The 13,494-nt window shown below is 32.9% G+C and overlaps 1 protein-coding gene across 1 annotated transcript in view; it reads left to right on the top strand.

The window, feature by feature from the left end:
• LOC105423206 (semaphorin-1A) overlaps positions 1–13,494 on the top strand; it is a 217,341-nt gene that overhangs the window by 194,808 nt on the left and 9,039 nt on the right. The window contains exon 6 of the mRNA XM_089072445.1: positions 5,613–5,700. Coding sequence (XP_088928571.1) covers positions 5,613–5,700 — 88 coding nt within the window. The remainder of the gene's footprint in view (positions 1–5,612; positions 5,701–13,494) is intronic.

Raw genomic sequence — 13,494 nt, forward strand, 5'->3', positions numbered from 1 at the left:
ACAGCACGCTTTATACGGTAGCATTGTCACTTTGATCATCCTCGAGACAATGCTGAAACTCTGTTGCAGACTGTGCTATAAAACTGGCTTTTCTCTTGTCACTGCGAATTACGGCGAATCATACAGCGGTTTTCCTTCCTAAGAAATACCGAAAATCTTCGCTAAATTAGCCCAACGGGAAAAAAATAATTAAAATTTTTATGCCGTGATGCCAATATTAAGATAAATGATCGATTAAAACTTTGTTGATTAAATAAATACTTGAGTGAAATTAATTTTTCCACAAGAGAGAGAGAGAGAGAGAGAGAGAGAGAGAGAGAGAGAGAGAGAGAGAGAGACCAGTTGATGGAGACCATTGATAACATCCCGCTTGAAATTTTCATAAAAATTTAGATATAGCATCGTCACAAAGGTTGTCGTCAGTTGTGTGTACTTTACTATTAACGAAAGAATATTAAAATAAATGAAATTTCCCCGAAGGTAGAATTTTAACGCGCGAGACAGCTATTAATGGTACGTCATTAATTGGAAGAAATAATATTATTTCCGAAGTCTCTCGCTACTTCGATCGTCGTAAGAACGAAATGCCGGAAGCAGGCGCGAGTTGCGATACACGATGTACACGAATTTTCCCACTTGATGCGAATTATGCCGCAAGTGTATACACGTGCGGAGGTGAAGCGCAAAATTATCTCAGGCAGCACTCCGCAATTCTCGTTTCATGTTGGAATTCACTGCTTGTACAAAAGCAAGTCGCGCATCTAGCAGAGGCGGGATGCAGTTGTTTGCTAGCTGTCTCAACGGCGCATCGACTCATCCGCCGCTGATCTCTCATTGACTTACAAATTGTTCAATTAAGAACGACCTTTATAAAACGTCTACGAGATGTATTTTAATAACGCGATTCAACAATTCAACGTGCGCGCACGTTGGCCTGGAAATTTTTACTAGAAATCGAGACTGCGATGGAAATTATTGAAGTACGTGAAAACGATCTATCTATAGTCTACGGTAAGAGAGAAAAAAATTGGTATTAAAATATTCTATAAAAATATAAAGATATATATATATATATATATATATATATATATATATAAAACGATACGTAAAATATACATAATTTATGTTTTCATATATGGAAAAAGTATGAAGACGAAAGGAAATATGATTGATGAAAAATACGAACGAAGATAAGATTTTTTATGATCCTATTTGGCAAGCTTCCTTTAGCATGATTAAAAGCTGTTTCTTTTTTTCTAAGGATAAGAATTTCTGTTTTAAAACTTACTTTTATTGAAATAATTAGAAGCTGTCATTCAATTTTAGGAAAAATGAGAGGTATTAATTTTTCCAGTCATTTTTCTGAATATAATTTTTTCAAAAACAAAGCAGATTTTCTTTGTTGCACTTATATTTCTATCTAGGCACGTAAAAAATTTGGAAATAAGAATGGAAGTAGCGAGTAAACTTAATGCATTTAATGAACCTTAGGTATCTTTTAGTTCGCTTATTTATTCAGCCATTTACATTTGTAATCGATATTAAACGTTTCATAGCTTTCATTGCGAATGCAATAATCCGGGCGATGGAGCGGTGAACGATACATTGTCACGCAGGAGGGCATGGCATTGTGTCGTGATCGTTGCGAAACAATGTCGGTGGGCGAGGACTGTGCAGTTTACACTCGAAAGTTTTCGAACTTAGCGCAAATTATATCGCGACAGGCCGAATGTGCGAAGATGAAACTCGCAGTTGTTCCCCGCGGTGTTTCGCAATTACAGCGAATCTCTCACGAAATTTACAACGGAAAATCTCACCGTGTAAACCAGTAATTAATGAGTATGATTATATCGCAAAGTTATACGCGCGCACTATGAAAATATATATCTTTCTTGCATATCGCACACATATAAGGGGAACCTTTAATTTATATGATTTCATAATAAGCTGCTGACTAGTACTGTTTAATATGAAATGGGATGTAATTAAAAAGTTTGCACACACTTTATAAAGATCACTTTATAAAGAAGTCTTTCAAGAAAAAAATTCTTCTTAGAGAAGAAGAATTACCGATATCAAGTGTTTGGTCATATTTATTATAAATTTTCTACTGTATCATATATAGAAAATTATTGAAAAAAATTAAAGAAAAGGAAAAAAGATATTGCGATTAATTGCGGTTAAAAACACTACAAGGAATGATTTATGTAACACTAAGCAAATAGCTTTTTAAGGATACAGAGATTAAACTATAATCAAATTTCATTGGACGCTGTAATTACATCTACTTACGGGTTGTTATAGCTTCATCGAGCTAGATTAGAGCGCGTTATGTACATGTTCATACGTGCAGAATAATCCTGTCACATGTAGGATATTCCTATCTTTGATGGTATTTGTCTGTATTAATAGCTGTAATGTGATATAAATATCAATATATATTATTATAATCAATTATAACTCGTGAATAATAATTACTTAGTTATTATTCTCATTAGTAATTCTATATTCTGTAATAAGATTCCAAGAAATTAAAATTGACGATAAACGAGTTCATTATTTTGCAAAAATCATACACAAGTACGTACGCAAGAAAAAAAATTTTTCAGCTAAAAGTAAAATGGTTAAACTGTTTTTAATATTATAAAAAAAAAATCTTCTCCCATATATTAGTCATTATGTCATTATATTAATATCTCTAGTCCCGTATATTGTATAAATTATTTGGAGAATAGTGATAACTTGTAATAAAGTTTCCTTACTTGCTACAAATCAAGCTGTTATCGTATCTTAAGCGCAAACACGTCTACGCCTTCATTATTGTCTCCTGTGGCGCCTCGCAATTGTTTTCTCGCAAAATTTACGAGGCAATGCCTCGAATTATCCCGTGGTAAACTTTGATATTAAAACACCGAAAACAAATGCGTTGTTTACGTATTCTGTATGAAGTTTTATGAAGAGTGTAAAAGATTTCGATAATATGTTTGAAAGACAATATATTCTGAATAAAATATCATGTAATATAATATAAATGAATATAAATTGTAAAAATTTAAATTCTTCCTTTCCATTTTACTCAGTTGTAAATAATTATTTGGCCAATAGAAGGGACGACGTTGGATAATTAACTGTTAAGCTTCAATATACGAATAAAGATAAATATTTTAAAAAATTCTTTTATGTCTCACATGATTGGTGGGAAAGGATAACTGATATAGAAATTAATTTTTAAATGAAATTTAAACTGAAGTAGGTGTGCGAATTGAGACTATTCGTCATTCCGCGAGACTCTGTATTTATCTCTCGTATTTTGGTCTTGTTACGAAACTGCTTACCAGCAGATGAGAATAGATGAAGCGAGGATACGCGGCGAGCGAGGGGAGCGGAGAGAAGGAGCGAGAGTAAAGGGAAGAAAAGATCCTGGAGAAACGAACGGAAGAAATATAAGGGATTCAGAGAAAGACTACGTGAGACTCAACCAGCAGCATCTCGGAATACCCGACGGCGGGCTGCATCGAATAGCCGTTTGCATCGAATAGCTCCGCTGCGTTTCAATTTCTTTACATGCATCGTTGCATTTACATGCACGTATGAGTTGCGACACCGTTCGTCGTATTCGGGATATTACCGTGGCCGGCCGCACGGCGGTCTCGCTTGCAACTTTTTTTAATTGTCTTACGCTGCACCAAGCGGATTTTCCGATATTTTTTTTTTTTTTTTTTTTTTTTTTTTCGACGTCTGTACACGTTTGTGAATGCGGTTTACAATGAACAACGACTCGAAACGATGTCATTACAGTTCAATGACGAGCATTCACATCGCGAAACGCACGCGTGCAAGCAAAAACTATCTTTTATAAAACAATTGAAAAAAGTTGAATCTAATCTATGACTTCTGAATTTCAAATAAATCTAATGCAATGCAAACAGAGAGATATAATATGTTAGAAATATTTCCATTTTCAATATTTCTTGAGAGAAATAGAAAGCCATTTTACGAGTATTTTTTATTTGGATAAAATATATTTCCTGATGTCATGTTAATTCATCGAAAATTATTTACAAGAGTGGATTCTGGAAACTCTTTTGACGATACGCGACGTTTTAGTTACTGCTTCGCACTTTATAAAAGAAGAAATTAGACAAGAGACAAAATGAAGAGATCCAAAGCAACACGGAGATACCTCGCTTGTCCTACTCGCTTTCTCGCAATCCTCTATTGAGTCAGTTTATCGTACCACAAATTCGCTCTACATACGACCTGTTCGTAAAACCTATAGGGTTGCGAACAAACTCAATCACGGCGTCGCAACACGAGGGACAAGTACGAACGATGAATACGAGATTTCGAGCTTTTTTTGTATTGATACGAACGATGTTAATAATTCTATTACTCCGTCGCTATTACTCTATCTTTGGATCGGAAACAAATGGAGTTCTCGAATTGTTACATAACTTGGATTTATTTGCAGGATTGAATAAAAAACGGTGCATCGCCGTATAATGCGTCGACATTTGTTACAAACAGAGATGATATCCAAAATATGTAGCACGCGACGGTACGGTAAACATAAATTGATACATCAATCAAAGAGAGAAATATTGTTGCGTCAGCGGTAAATCACGGTATCGATACTTTCATTTCGGATGAAGAGTTTGCTGTATGTACCAAAATCAATATTGAATCATATGAAAATAATATTAAACAAAGAGCTCTATTATTTCTGTGGCGATAACAAATGAGGAGAGTGTCAATCTCGGTTCTGCGAGTAATTAAACCGTGTCAGTTTGTACTACAAATCTGATTAGTTTGTTGTTACATTGTTGATTTTCATATCTTTAAGTACTAAAATTATGATTAATATTTACAAATCATTGTTTGTTAATTCACCATATATATGATCGAAATTTTCAATTATATCTCACGAGCAATTAAGAAACTTTGAAAGTATTAAAATCGCCAATCGATCGTTGCAATCATCGCGATCATTGCATATCCATTATTCGATAAAGTACATAGACCATTTTCGTAATTGATTCGATATAATTATTTTATTATCATGTCGGCTGTCGTTTCAACAAACGGTCAAAAGTCTGGCCGGTACAAGCAGACAAATTATATTGTAATATTTCGATTGTCCATTAATACAGTTAAAAAGATACACAAGCGGTAATTGCGATTGGAATTAGTTATTAAATTGCTAATATCTTGAAACTATATTATTGTGATACTATATCGCTTCCTATTATTCGCATACATACATGATGCATATAACGCGCGACGTATAAATGTAAATGCACATTTTCATGAGAAGCTATGTTGCAGAAGAAAAATCAATTTCCTGATAGGAAGTTTCGAGCGGTTCCTCGCGTCTCACGTTTCCGGAAAATAGCGTGACTGACATTAAATTCCATTTTTTATTTGCAGTTACTCTCCACGTGCAGAGTGATTCATTTATCTTGACAACTTCAAATTACTTTTCAACTACTCCCCGTATGAAAAAAAAAAAAAAACATTCGATTTCAAAAAGTCGCATACTTTTATATACTGTGTATCCGTATGATTTCCTGATAGGAAAAAAATGTTGTAATAAAAAATTTTTTCGCTTTCAGGACGGAGCATACGTGAGTAAAAGTGATATGGACGGTTTGGGACTGTGTCCTTACGATCCACGACACAATAGCACAGCGGTTTTTGCCGGTAAGTTTTTTTTTTTTTTTATATAATAATTCAAACGATGCACGCTCGACGCACAGGCTATGCGAGATATCGATTATTTTATTCCGGGAAGAATTTTAGGTAACGGATTTTCTCGCGGCCTAAAACGAACTCAGTGCGATCAGGTCGGCGGTAGCGTTATCGAAATATTTTTGCGTGAAGTCCTGCCACTCTACGCTACGCTTCGAAAACCGTCCGCCGGCGGAAAATATTTATCGAGGAGGATTTTTATTACATTTTGAAACATGTGCTGTGTACTACATATCAGATTTGACGGGCGACGCGTGGCTTTGACGATGGTAAGTGCCACTCGAGAGATTCGACCGCTCTACAAGCGAGTGGAGTAGCTTGTGAGAACGAGGAGCTCGACGCGAATATCACGAGTCCTTGTGCATTCCGCACAGAGACGATTGAGATACACGCATGATTTCGCGTCTGGCCCAGCGAATGCGTGAATAAATAATGCGTGAACGACTAACGACTACGACAAACGATTCTAAAAAGTTTCTTTCCTCTTTTTATTCATCATGACATCGCACGATCTGTGATACGATTTCCTTTTTTTCCACATTTTCTACTTTCTACATAATAATTTTGCAGAGTTGATTATTTCTTTGTGTCCGTATTATTTAATCAGTTTCTCTTAGTCATTATTATAATTCAGTATTATTTTGTATCAAAGAGAATAATTTTATTTTAATTTCAATTCCTTGGCGAAGCCATGTACTACAAGAGAAAAGTTCTTTTGTTTTTCAAATAATTAACATTTAAAAGTGATTAAGTATTAATTTAAAGATCTGAAAATAAATCTCTCCTTTTCAAAGAGAAAAATATCTTGATTGAAGCATTAATGCCCTGTTTATATTCAGCGAATGTAGTCTTTTTTTATTTGTTTTAAATATTTTTATTTATTTTTCGTAGAAACTATTTATCCTTCGGTAAACTTCCTTTAATGTATTTGCTATCTTTAGCATAAAAAGGGAGATAGGTTCATGAAAACTATGTGCTCCAGTTACGCAGTATATTCTCACTGCTCCAGTTAAGGGTTAAAGATGAATGAACTTCACATGCATTAAAGAAATGGTGAACCCTGAGACTTATTTTGAAATGTTCTATATCTCATTGTTAGATTGATATGAAATCTTCTGCCAATATTATTCTACTCGTCAATTTCAATTCCATTATTTTACAAGTAGAAAAAATTTTTAATGGCAAAGAATAACGAGAGATATTTTATGCCATACACCATGCGCATAATATCTTATTGTTTATATTACATGCCATTTAAACTATATAAATATAATACGCGTTACTGTGCGCGGTTAGGAGATGTAAAAGTTCGATATCATTCCATATAAAAATATATCTTGTACGTTTGCTCGAGAAACTTTTTACTTGTATGATATATAAACGTGCAGTTTCGTACGTTGAATGTTATAATTTGCTGATTACGAGGCACGTGCGCGCGTCGTATGTTCGCCAAAGTGCAAACGGTAAATCAATACTGTAGCAAAGCAAACGATGCGTTGCTTCAATGAAGTTGTTTTACAAACATGTTTGATATTTCTACGTGTAAATGGCGTGTGTCTATCGGGATGCTCGGGTCAATCATAAAGATATTGACCTCATGTACATTTTGACCGAATAGTTAAAATGAGGGATTCAAAAGGGAAGTTAAAACGCGCGATTTTTGGATCTCATTTTATACATAAATAATTTAATTTAATAAAATAATTTAATGTCTAGGAATTTTATATAAATCCTTTTTAGCAAAAATTTAATTTATCGGTCTTTTCCTCAAGCAAAATCTCAAATCACATAGATATCTATTATAGAAAAAAAAAAAAAATTGTTTGCACTAATTTTAACAAATGCAAACGGTAATGATAACGATAATATCATTGATAATGCGCAATAATAAGAAAAATTATATACATACTTATATTTTTTATTCTCAGTAATACAAATATTTGATTTTTTTAAAAAAAGTACTGGTGTTCCATTTGTCCCAAATCTGTCAAAAGGCAATAAATGCTATCAAATGTCTAACAATATTCGCAATATCAATATGTTATATTTATAATATTGTTATGAAATTTATTGTCACATTGTCGATTTATGTTTCATATGACCTCGATTTATCAGCAATGAAATGTTAATTTTATTGTTTTTTATGTCTCATTATTTATTTTATATCAATGCCGATATATTTACACAAAACATGCGTAAAAATACGATTGCACACAATATAACAAATAAAAATTACAGTTGTTATATTAATTGTCAATTAATTTCTGTTAATTATGTAATTGTGTTATAACATGTAAATTTGCACTTTCCGATTCCTAAATATAGATTGCTTTCCACATTTAGCTGCATGTTATGTATTAATGAGATATAAATAGATTGAAGGAGAATATGAAGTAAAATATAATGGAACGATATAAATAATTAAAACATAAACGTAATGCACGCATATCATAACTTATTTATTATCTATTATTTCAGATATAATAAAACATTTAATTAATAATAATATAAAAATAATAAAAAAATAATAATATAAATTTTGCATTAATCATAAATATTATTTTGATAAATATGAATATAAAAATTTTCAGATTTTTACATAAAATATTTTATAAAAAGATTTGAATGTCAAAGTTGATATCAGATTTTATGTATGGAAAGTGTATTTTATTATTATTTTATCTTTTTTCAATGTAAGTACACATAATTTATTTTAAAGCTAAATTAGCTTAACTATATCCAATATAAATAAATCTATCGGATTTTTAAAAAATTAAAAAAATAGTTATTATATTAAATTTAAAAATTAAAATAATTTACAAAAACGTAAGTGTATAACTTGCTTTTTTTCATTATCTACAACATGTAGATAAATTTAAAAACGTTTTCAATAAATTAAAATTTAAAAAAGTTAAGAATTCACTGTTTGGAATTCTGTGAGAACAGAATCCTTTTTAAAATATATCCTTTTTTTATACCGCCTTAAATCGTAATTTTTCAATACTTTCATATTCTGAGTTATTTTTTTAAATATTTTTTTATATTTTAAATATTTTTTAAATCTTTCTTTACATTCTTGTGTATTATTTTAATTTAATGTATAGAGCTTCACATTTTTCGACGATACTATTTTCATGAATTTAGTTAGTTTGCTTTAGAATCTAAAATACGCTTCGGGCCCTGTAAAATAGTTCGGGGTTTTCTAAGAAGATGTAGATTCTCTCACGGGAAATAGGATGCGTTCTATCATCGTATCCGTTGATTTTGGGATGATCTGACAAAGTCTTGCCGTTTCGAGGATCTTCTCTGAAAATTTCACCTCTTAGCTTTACCAATAGCCTCTTTGTACTGACACTGCACGTGCTTATATTGCTTCCACTTCTAGAGCTAGATACCGTCTTTTCTACACGTTGAGGAATTTCGTCATCTTGCGAAATTCTTCCAGGAGTTTCATTTCTAGACGACAAAAGCCTCAACGTTTAGTCTCGTTAAAGTTGATCAGCATGAATACTTGCGGTTGGTAGGCGCAATTAGTATTCGCTTATATAATTTTTATAATTACATTATGTGCTCGAATGTATTCATCTCATTTTTCCAATCCCGTCAAGTTTCTTCTAATTAAAATGTTTCAAAAATAAAGAGAAAAGATGTATATCAAAAGCACTTACAATTCGTCTTTTTATGTACAGATTTTTACGCGAAAAATGTTTGTACAAAAAGTAAACCTTATATTTTATTAAATACATTGTGATCTTTATTTTTTAAGTATTTGTCTATTTTGTGCATGTTTGAACCGAAGGGGGAAAAAGAATAATTTAGACATGTTAGTTCTGAATCATACATTTTTTTTTTCGATTAATTGTGAATAAAAATTACATGTTTCAGACAAAAGTTATATTAACTTAATTATATATTAAGCTATATTAACGTAGCTAGGTTTTTCACAGCGTAGCGTAGCTTTTGTTTGAAAGATAATAATTCTTTGCTCGAAATTCACCAAAGATATGCGTTATGCGGAAGGGCTTAATATTCCAGAGACCATCCTCTTCATCCCTGTGTTACAATACGTTACGCTTTGTTAGCGATTCTATCCCGAATTCCACTTTCAACAGCGCGACCCGTACCCATCTGCCTGCGAAAACTTTCAAGTCAAGTTTTCGCGAGACGGAGACGACGACGGCACGGGCGTAACGCGTCGGCGACGCAACGGTGCATTAAATCAGCCCTAAGTATATAGAGCGCCGCCGCGCGTACGCAACGCTCCTCCCGGATCTCGAGGGCGCGCGTTACGTGTCCCGCTCGCGGGATGCTCGCGCGGTGAGGAGGACGCGGGAGGGGCGGGGGGTGCGGGGATGCTCGCGCGTACGTAGCCAAGCCTCTTTCCCGCAGGTATTACGCGCGTGGCGCACGATATTCGCGAGCTTCGGCGTTGCCACGGCGGGCTCACAGCCCGTAGATTTGTAGCCTGCAACGGGCACGTTCATCCCCCTAAGTCTAACGTCTGCCTCGCCCCCGTTATATATGACCGCCCGGTTGCTATATACACTTATCGCGCGCATACGTTGGCCGGCCTCAAATCCCATCGTGCTTTTTGAACGTGAAATATGGGAGCTCCGCGAGGAGCCGCGCCGCGGCGAATCCTTCGAGGATCTCCTTTACGGGAGCACGGGAGGAGATGCAATCGCACTGGCGGATACCCGTTGTGTATACTTGCGCATTATGTACTCCGTACAAACACCGTATAGCGATCAAATCCATGGATCTTTCAGAGGTTTTGCGACCGATTGCGCACGAGACTGAGAAAAATTGTTCGCGTACAGAATTATATTCCCAAGATGACGTGCTTTTTCTCGTTTAAGAATTCTTTAACAAATTGAAGAGTCTATCTCGGCGCGGCCGCACGTACATTCGTGCGTGTAAATTGAAAATTAAATTTGTAAAACTAAAACTTAATTATTTTATTGAATAGTTTTTTTTATTGAATACAAACCTGTAGTGTCCTTTCCTTAATTTTTTTATAATAAAATTGAACTATTAAAAAATTGAATTTTATATTATACGTATATGTGTTATACTTTCCATTACTGAGAAATACAAAAAATACAAAAAAATATCGTCAAATTTATTTAGATAAGACAATTCTATCGTAATTGGATATCAGCAAGCACACAGTTTTAATTTTAACATTTTATTTCTCGCATATTAACTTATATAATTATTATCTATGATATATTCGGTAGGTAAAATGATAACAGTATGCTAGCAGTTTGGCAGCAGTATATTACAATAGATTGGCATCAATTGCATCCGCATTACGCTGCTGGCGAGCCTGCAGACACAACATGAAAGTATATCGGTGATCGAGCAGATCTGCCGAGTGCAATATTATCACGGAGAAATTGGCAATAGAAATCGGGCAGATCTATCGTTATATAAACATTTAAATTACACATTGATCTATTATCAAACTACTTACGCTTAGCGAATGTAGTCAGTGCTTCAGTGTCTGTTGTCATCGATATTGTTATATCTAATTACAAGATTGTTCGATTTCTACTTCTAAATTCTATCAACATTTTTCAGTACAAAAGATTAAATCTGTCGCAATTCTTGTAGTTTAACAAGCTATACTCTCGAGACTTGGCTGCCCAAGTTTGGAGAGACCGTCGAGCATCGAAGTTTCAAGACTTTCCATATAGAATGGCAGAGAGAAATTTATGATTTTGAAAATGACAGCAAGAATGAGAAAGAGTTAAATCTATACTTTAAAGAAATGTATTCGAAAGCTCCAACATGGAATTGATTTTACATCACTTCAAAATTATATACGAATGTTCAGTTGTAGAATGATTGATTTTCTTGTTTATGTTGATACGAAAATAAAAGCATATGTAAAAATTAATTTTTATTTTTGTATACAGTGTACGTATACAAAGGTTTGCGTATACTCAACACTATTCTGAAACCATGCTCTCTTCTGCATGGGAATACATAGAGAGAAAAAATGATGTGAAACAAAACTGAACATAATTATTATTATTTTTTTTTATTTTTATTATTTATCGATATTCTTATTCAGATTTTTATAGACATGTTTTTTTTGCACAAAGTGCGTCATGTTTATTTTAACTATGATGTAGTTATGTGTTTTATTTTTAACTTTATTTGACAAATATTATATAACAAAATCTCTTTTTATGCCAACGTAATATTAATAAAAATAGACTTTTTAACACCTTTTAGTAATTATATGTGTCCTTCTAAAATGTATGTCTTTCTTTTCAAACTTTTAATATTATTACGCTACGGTTTTCCTCTCGTTCCTTCATTATTTTTCGTTTCGTTAGTCTCTTGCAGAACCTATTTTGTTTGCACGATATTACCTATTATTTTCCTATTATTTTCCTTTCAATACAGGTAAAAATATTTTTTTAAAAATATTTTTCTATATTTATTATTTATTTCATTGAAATAAAAAATATAAAACGTATACGAGTCTTTTCTTGTTCTCTTTTTATTTTCAAACATCACAAAAATTGACTAATTATTTGACTTTTATGAAATACATAAATTTAATTACATAATACATTTTTTCACGTATATATATATTTATTTATTTCCTCGAATTTTTAGTTTGATATTATATAAGAGTGTCTTTAAATGCCTTTTTCTCATTTTCTTTTTATACCATATTACACTTTATTTTCTAAATATTATCCTTGTAACTGTTAATGTATATCATGCTTATCTCTTTACTTTATTACATTATAACAATTATTAAAGTAATCTGCAGATTTGTGGAAACGTGTATATATGATTTAATGCGACTTGCACACGCCAGACTTTCATATATTACTCCAGTCTTAACCGTTATGCTCATGCAAGATAGTCGCTTCTATTGAATGTGCTTCGCATGATACTCTGATTTTAATCATTCTGTATCATCATCTTATACATCTTTTTATACCAATTTCTATTAAGTAATTATTTTTGCTGAGAAGTATCTTCTCAACTAAGTATCTTCAATTTAGAAAGAAATAATTCTCCATTTAATTCTTCATTTTAAAATGCTGCTCGCCTTCGTCAATGCAAGACTTACAATGTAATTCCGAAGATCAGTTTCTTTAAGCCCTGAAACTACCGGATCTTACGTCGTTAGTTTTTATTGAAGAATTGAAAAAGAAAGAATATATCGAAAGTAGAACACACAGAAATAAATTAATGTACGATATTATTGTGGCAATGAAAATTAGACAATATTGCAAAGAGTATTAATCTTATAAAGAGGATTCTCATTATTTTAAACTGAAAATGAAATTTGCTTTTTTTATGAACTTTTTAATGAAGAATTATTAAATTTACAAATCAAATAAGATTTTTTTTCTATTTCTAAAATATTAATTATAGTTTGATTATTAAATGACGGTATTTATCTTTACGTTCTTTTTATTTATTCGTCTATTGATAGTAATAAAGTATCCGGTAAAGGATCCGGTTGGAGTGAAGGGACGCACTTCTGCTGAAATTAATACAGAGATGTCGTGAATTTGCGAGGGTGGCGGAATTAGGTTTGACAATAATTATCCGCGTAGACTCGAGATGTGACGTCGTTTAAGAGAGCTCCAAGGCTCCCGGCTCGGTCCTTCGAGGACTTTGATAGCGAGAAGCGAAAGTTCGGTCATGTCATAGAGAGCATCATCCTGGTGCGTACACACACGCGAAAACCATCCTGCGGATAGTGTCACC

The sequence above is a fragment of the Pogonomyrmex barbatus genome, unplaced genomic scaffold, assembly GCF_055798465.1.
Source record: "Pogonomyrmex barbatus isolate J1 unplaced genomic scaffold, ASM5579846v1 scaffold13, whole genome shotgun sequence".
Lineage (NCBI taxonomy): Eukaryota > Metazoa > Arthropoda > Insecta > Hymenoptera > Formicidae > Pogonomyrmex > Pogonomyrmex barbatus.